This window comes from Genypterus blacodes, unplaced genomic scaffold, assembly GCF_046128005.1.
Source record: "Genypterus blacodes isolate CSIRO-AG114 ecotype Tasmania unplaced genomic scaffold, CSIRO-AGI_Gbla_v1 ptg000015l_1, whole genome shotgun sequence".
NCBI classification, from domain to species: domain Eukaryota; kingdom Metazoa; phylum Chordata; class Actinopteri; order Ophidiiformes; family Ophidiidae; genus Genypterus; species Genypterus blacodes.
This window is the reverse complement of record NW_027466829.1, coordinates 3,734,686-3,742,500: the sequence shown is the minus strand read 5'-3', so window position 1 is coordinate 3,742,500 and position 7,815 is coordinate 3,734,686. Positions and strand designations below refer to the sequence as shown.

Below are 7,815 nucleotides of genomic sequence, written 5' to 3'. Positions count from 1 at the left end.
TTGACACGCCGTCTCTCCCAGGGGTCGGACGATGACCTCATCAGTCTGTGACCCCTGCATCCAAGGAGACGATGTCACTGTCCACACACACACATACATACACATACTGACAGAAAGAGAGAGAGAAAACCCGGCAGCCCCTTGACAGCTGTCTGAGCATCTGACCATCCCTGAGGGTCTATTTAAACTTTGTCCTCTGCCATCAGCCAATGAGCAGGCTGCGTTCAGGAGCAGCAAATACAGACGAGAAGAAGCAACGTCTAGACTAGAAAATAAACAAATTCAAGTAAAAATGTTCTCGGGTTTTGACAGAAGATCCCAAAGACCAAACAGTTCTTGTTGATGTCAGCATTTGATGTGTGCTGTTTGGGATGTGGGGTTCTGTGCCTGTGTGTGCGTGTGTGTGTGTGTGTGTGTGTGTCTGTGTGTCTGTTTGGTTGTTTGGGTTTCTGGTGTGGTGGAATGTCTGGGGATGAGGTGGCATGTTGGTTTGCTGTTTTGCTGTTTGGAGCACTTTGTCTCATTTCACCGAGCGACTCGACAACATCAATGATCCGCTGTCATGTTGGACTCCTGCTCACAAGACAGTAATGAGACGGCGTGCAGCGTCAGTCAGGCTCCTCGCTACAATCCACTCAGTGTGACGCTGCAGCAGACGCTCATCTTCCGACACACTTACTCCTATAAGGGAGATGATTTGTGTCACAAAGGTAAAAAGGACAGATTGTTCCCCCGTCGCTCCATCGTTCCTCTACATTTCCCTCTTTCCAATCCGTAAAGGTTTGGTGTCGGACCAAAGCATTCCCGTGCATCTGGCCCTCATCGATCTCTTTATTTTCCCAACTTCCCCTGAACGTATCGCGTTGTGCAGCTTGGCGTGGAGGTGGAACGTACCCGCCGCCTCCTCCTGGCTCCTGTAACGCACACCCACAAGCCGCAAAACCTCCTTTGTTGCAATTGGAGCCGCACGCTCGTACGGAGCGGCGTGCCAGTCGTTGGCCGTGCAAAGTTAAAAGTAAAAAGCAAACAATGGAGCGATGGAGCAATGGAGTGTTGGAGGTTAAAGAGAACAGCAGGATCCTCCACAGTGTTGATTATGGGTTCCTGTGTCTCCTCTCGCTGGCCCGTCAGTGTGGTATGTGCTAATTACAGCCTGACTGAGGCTCAGTGCTGCAGCACACACACACACTGACCAACCAGAGGTCCTGGACACACACACACGCACACACACACATGCAAGCACGCAGCACACAGCCTCACTCTCACTGTCTCATTTAATTGGAGCTCATTCACTCATAAACTCAGGCAGTTACTGTGTTAGAGCTGCGTCACATTCACACACGTATTCATGCAGTCTGTCTGTCTCACACACACACACACACGCGCGCACACACACTTCTTTGGCGCTTTATAGTCAAATTGATTTCAAACAGCTGTAAATTGACTTGGCATGTTTCATATTTATGAGAAAGTATAAAAATCCTTCATAATGCTGACGCCTCTCTGTCTCCCTCCCCCCCTCCCTTCCTCTCTGGTGTGTGTGTGTGTGTGTCCATGTGCGCGCCACACCAGCAGGACTGCTTCACAGTGGAGGGAGAGGACCTGAAGCACGACTTTGAGCGTCTGCAGCTGGCCATGGAGATGGTCGGCTTCCTGCCCGCCACACGCAAACAGTAAGCTGAGCCGCCGCCGCCACTTGATGACATCATTACTTATTCATCTATTGATTGAATATTGACTTCTTAAAGGGAAATAAACAACATGTGAAGGAGCGTTTACTCAGTAACACAGGCAGATTCAGGTAGAAGACAAAATACTGTTAAGACACATTCAGCATTCTGTCGCTGTAAACACTCGAGTTTCTCACTGAGCACACACACACACACACACACAAGTGACTGTTTATTCTTGTCTTATATTCAGACTGGGAACAGGAAGCCGTCCTGTCAACGTTTGTCTCATCAGCTTTTGTGCAAACCAATTACAGAGACAAACCAAAGCCTCCCTCTTCATCATCTTCTCCATCTTCTTCCTCCTCTTCTCTGTACCCTCCCAACAGGATTTTCTCCCTGCTGTCGGCCATCCTCTACCTGGGGAACATCCGCTACAAGAAGAAGACCTACCGGGACGACTCCATCGACATCTGCAACCCAGAAGTGCTGCCCACCGTGTCGGAGCTTCTAGAGGTACGAGGCCCAGATCACGTACGCACCCATACGCCCCCGAGGCCCATCCAATCAAAGCTTAGGTGTCGGCTCACACGTCCACGACAGATGCTTCAGCCTCACGTGAGCCCCCAACACCAGCCCGCCTCTCACTCCAGGGGATATCGGGTTTTCTATTGCCAGAGTTCAGACCAGTAGGCGGCTTTTACAGAAACAGCATGTGGTGACAATGGAAGTGAAGAGGTGCTTCATGTCGCAGAGAGTCGACAAATATCCAATCTATGTGTGTGTGTGTGTGTGTGTGCAGGCTATTTTCAGACCTTATTCTGCTCTGCTGTGTGTGTGTTTGTGTGTGTGTGTGTGTGTGTGTACAAATTCCCCCCACATCTGCCTGCTAGCTTGTTTCATGGATACAAGTTTCTGCCATGGCTTCTCTTCTGTTATCCATTCCGGTTTTTGTCCCCTTTTTGTTTCCGTGGTGATGCGTTTCTCTAAACACTAATGGATGTGAGGGGAGTTATGTCTCGTCGGGCCTAATTGAGTATTTTAGCAAGCGCAGACATGGCACCGTTTAGTCTAATTGAGGCTTTTATGTAAATCAGGATGCTGAGCTGATCTGATGAGTCACTCTCATGTTTATCAGCACATTTCTACATTGTGTTTCTACAAACTCCACTCCAGGCTAAACGGAGAAGCAGTTGTGACCAAAGTTCCCTCTCTGCATATTTTCCTCACCGCAATCTTGCCAGTATATTAAATATCTGAACAGACCGTGCGTCCCTCTGTCCGTCTTCAGGCTTCCTTCTCCTCCCTGGACTCTGTGTCGTCCACGTGGAGGCGGAAAAAAAGATTTTCCGACACAATTTCAGCTCGACACGCCGCGTTTACCAGTTCATGACTTTGGGCTGAGCTCAGGTTCCTACTGCTGCTCCCAGTCTGTGTGCTGAGAGGGGCCACACACACACCCACACACACATACTGCTCTGGTTTACGTTGGTTTGAAGGATGGGGTCACTTCCCACTTCCCCGTTAGAGGCTGCAGTGATTAGCTTGTTGAGTCACTGACAAAACAGTGTCCGAAGTCTGCCGGAGTCTCCTGTCAACAGCCCAGCAGGGTGTGTGACTCTCTCTCTCTCTCTCTCTCTCTCTCTCTCTCTCTCTCTCTCTCTCTCTCTCTCTCTCTCTCTCTCTCTCTCTCTCTCTGTCTCTGTCTCTGTCTCTCTCTGTCTCTCTCTCTCTCTCTCTCGGGTCTGGCCTGACGCTGTGTGTGTGTGTGTGTGTGTGTGTGTGTGTGTGTGTGTGTGTGTGTGTGTGTGTGTGTGTGTGTGTGTGTGTGTGTGTGTGTGTGTGTGTGTGTGTGTGTGTGTGTGGCAGCGACGCCAGCTGAGCCACATGTTGACCACATGCTCTGGGTTATTGTTTCAAGTTCAAGTTTGTTTGGACGCTGGTTAGTTTGCACAGAGGTGATAGCTGCTCTTCCTGAGGGAGGCATTAAACGTGGTCACAGCAGAGACGCAAGGGAACCAAGGTGCAGCTCAGTCAGGAGGAAGAGGGGATCACTCTTCCTCATTCATTCTTCTTCCTAGCTGCAGTCACGTGAGGCACGAGTCGACTGCAGACTGATGCATGAATGGGGTTTAGAATGGCTGTGACTTCCTGTTTCCTGTGCGGGTGGAAGAGGAAGTAGGGTGGCGGTGATGGCTGACATCACGTCTGTCAGCCTGGTGTGGAGTGAATCAGTCTAATCTGCTGGTGGAGGCTTCAGTCGAGGCCAAGTCCCACTAACGTCCACCAACGTCACTCACTCAACTGAACCCACAATGACGTCATTCATGACACTCAACCAGGTTCAATGCGCTTTTTAATCGTCAGTCAATACAGAGAATTCATGTGGAAATGGGAAGTATTATATGCAATGCTGACTGCCAGAATGAGCTCCTTTGTATGTGAAGTAGAGATTTGGTTCCAGGCTTTAGTGGTCAGTTCATCTTTATCAGTTTGATTTAGGGAGTGAAGGTGAAGAAGAAGAAGGGGAATCTGAAGTGAAGCGTTGCTGTGTTGATGGTCTGAATGTCAGAATGAGTCATGGGTCAGATGTGAGAGAGATAAACACTGACGCTTATCTGGGCCGCTGCAGATTTGTCATCCGAGGCTTAAGGTTGTCATATCACAGGAAAAGAATGTGGTTAATGTAAAAGTGGACCCCCCCCTTCCCCCACAAGCTGAAGTGTGTTACACAATCAGAGGCGTGATGACGGACGGAGCAGCGAGCCTGTTACCAAGAGACACTCATATACGGGGACATACACACTCAAACCCAATCTGCAGCAGAAAAGGCTTTGCTCTCAGCGGAGGGATTAGCAGGCAGTGTGAAATGATGTGATTATGCCCCCCCTCCCCCTCCCCCTCCACACACACACGCACACACACACACACACACACGCACACTCTCCTCCACCCATCCCTCCTTCACTGTTTACATCACAACCCTGACAAAGGACACAACTGAGTGAAACAGAGCCATGATGGTATTAACACAAACATGAGCACTCCTACCTTTCTACCTTTTAGACACAGAGACACAATGATGTACATACACACACACACACACACACACACACACACACACACACACACACACACACACACACACACACACACACGTCTTGGCAGCAGCTGTTGGGCCTGCTCCCATAATCCCTGTATGAAGGAGATGTGTGGGACATCTGCCTGTCCCAACGTGGCCTCTGTCATCAATGGATTGTCTGCAGCCAGATTTAGATGGAGCGCGCATTTGTGTGTGTGTGTGTGAGTGTGTGTGTGTGTGTTTTGGTTCTGGCTGCGCCCCCTAGCTGCCATCTTTGGCCCCATGCTGCAGTTCAAGCAGCTGGAGGCTCTTTGTGTTCTCAGGATGATCTCACTCCACCTTCATCCAGTCAAGGGTCAAGGGTCAACATCCAGGCGCTATTTGTCTCCGATATGTCATCATAACGTTATTTCTTTCACTTGATTCCTTCTCGGGGAGGTCAAAGGTCAATGTCAGAGGTTTAGCATCTCGCTCAAGAGTCACAAAAACAAACCAGATGATAACATGGCGGCGCCTCACTTGTTCAGACATCAAAGGAGGATCAAAGACGTCCGACCGCAAACACAATACAACACAAACAGCTGACTGATACGGGACAGACACACACACCTGCGTCTGTCTGTCCAACGCCAGCTGACGTTTGGCTCTCTAATGTTGTATAAACATTTGCATTTGTAGTTGGGCTCTTATTTTGGCGGGCTGCTGCATGTCCAGGGTGGCAGTGAAATGGAACCCACTGATAGTGCAGAACAGGAAACCGTGTACATTCATGACACTGCAGGTCCAAACCCACTCCCACACACACACACACACACACACAGAGCTGTAAGTGACACCTCTCTTTGTCCTCATGTCCTCGTCTTTGTCCTTGACCTTGCGTTGCTCTTTTTTTTTCCTCTTCCAGGTGAAAGAGGAGATGCTGCTGGAAGCGCTGACGACCAGGAAGACGGTGACGGTGGGCGAACGGCTCATCGTGCCGTACAAACTCGCAGAGGTGATTTACCGCAACGCCCCCAAACACAACCACATCAAAGTAGAGACACACCACATCCCTGCTAACCCCATGGCCCCTTCCCCTGTGACCCCCCCCCCCCCTGATCTGGTTCAGTTTCACATTCAAACATTTATGGAAGTAGTTTTGTTGTTTCTTATTTGCCGGTTTCGTTTCCTTTCGTCTTGAGCTCGAGAAAGCAAAACGAAAGAATGTCCTGTTGCATCAGTTGAAGGGGAGAATCTGTGTGTGTATTTGTGAGTGTGTGTGTACTCTACAGAGTTTGTTGTGGCTGCCTGGCCTCCGCCTCCTCCAGCCCCCACAGCGTCTCTCTAAAGCACTTTTGATGGGGGTCTCTTCCTCTGCAACTTCCTGTTTCCTGTTGGAGGCGAGCGATGGTTGGACTTTTAACTCTGTCCTTGCGAGGTTTGCCGTCCTTACAGTTGGGACCAAACGTCACTCCAGCGTGCCTGGCCTGACCCACATTGGCTCCTCAGATGTGTGTGGAGCTGCTGTGAAGGAGCTTTGGGTGGTTCCTTGTTTGTGTGGTCGTTTCCTCGCTTCCTTCAGCGCCTCGAGCAGCAAACTGGAACGAGTCCGGCATCTCTCTGCCTGTAGCTGCGGGGGCTTTTGTCTTAGGAAGGAAACGCTACACATAGATAGTGCGTATACCCCCCCTATCTGATCCACACGTTAGCTTAGCCCAACAATGGTCTCACCCCCTTCCCCGATCCCTCCAGTCATGTGGTCTCGTCTCAGGAATGTGCAACCTCCACTGGAATATACAGCACGGAGGCCAGAAACCAGATCCCGGGTCTGTCGGTTTGTCTCTCCTCTTTCCTTTTCTCCCTCCTTCTCTCCCGCCTTCACTCGCACATCATCGAAACACACACACACACACACACACACACACACACACACACACACACACACACACACACACACACACACACAGAGAGGTTCAGACAATGCGTCGGAAACCTAATCCCGTACAGGGGCAGCAGCTATGATAAACCTTTTTTTCTGCGGCTTCTGGTGTTGTGCCACGGAAGTTCCCTCCCGTACCGTCCTCCAGCAGCCGGCCGGGGAAGGAGCGAAAGGAGGCGCAGAGGACAGACGCCTTCAAATCTCCCGAAAAGCCCCTGTGGAAGAGCGCGGAATAGCATTGTGGGAAATCCCCAACGTGGAGAAAAGAGAGAGAGAGAAGTTTGTAAGCAGAACTCAAGCGCGACCTTTAACTGTGTTTCTGCCTCCACAAGAAGGCCGAGCTAGTAGGCACACACACACACAAACACACACACACACACACATACACACACTTCATCCGAGTGCAAGTCCTGCCCTGGATTGACTGCAGGGCCCCTGGGTGTAACTCGGGGCCACCTGTGGAATCCATAACACGCCTGTTTTTATACAAGGGGAAAGTTTGGCAAATGTTGGGGTGAATTCTCAGTAAAAAGCTCTCCGTCCTCAGAGGAGAGAGGTTGCTTATCCTCAGCAGCTGTCGGGACGGAGCGAGTCGGACCGGTCCTGCAAAATAGAGGTCAAACGTTTCTCCAGCTTGAGTGCAAAGGTGCACAAACAGAGAGGGTCGGGTCCCAGAGTGAGTCGGGTTCTAAAGGGTTCCACTTCACTTGTTGTTCTTTCGTATGGAAACCAATTCCCAAGTTTCTAAGCTGCTTTGAGTCATATACTCATAAACATATGCAGGCTAATGGACAAAAACAACAACTACATAAACGCTAATTGAAAACACACGCAGAGATTGGCACACACACACACACACACACACACAACTCCCCCCCCCCCCCAGAGTGAGGAAGCTAGCCAGCCACGTGCAGCGTAGGAGCGCGCCAAACGCTTCACACCTTCTGTGGTGGTGAAGAGGGAGGGAGAGAGAGAGACACAGAGAGAGGGAGAGACACAGAGAGAGGGAGAGACACAGAGAGAGGGAGAGACACAGAGAGAGAGAGAGAGAGAGACTTCCCCTCTGTAATTACAAACACCGGCTGGTTCCTGGTTTCAAGTCCGTTGGAGTAAACAAAGGTCTCTGCATGATGAAGTTCTCCTCC

The 7,815-nt window shown here is 50.4% G+C and overlaps 1 protein-coding gene across 5 annotated transcripts in view; it reads left to right on the top strand.

The window, feature by feature from the left end:
* Window positions 1–7,815, top strand: part of LOC143015753 (unconventional myosin-IXAb-like) — an 82,930-nt gene that overhangs the window by 48,641 nt on the left and 26,474 nt on the right. For 4 of the 5 annotated variants that reach the window (XM_076169837.1, XM_076169829.1, XM_076169812.1 and 1 more), the window contains exons 6-8: window positions 1,573–1,673; window positions 2,060–2,186; window positions 5,657–5,746. In XM_076169837.1, coding sequence (XP_076025952.1) covers window positions 1,573–1,673; window positions 2,060–2,186; window positions 5,657–5,746 — 318 coding nt within the window. The remainder of the gene's footprint in view (window positions 1–1,572; window positions 1,674–2,059; window positions 2,187–5,656; window positions 5,747–7,815) is intronic. The other variant, XM_076169820.1, reaches the window with a different exon arrangement.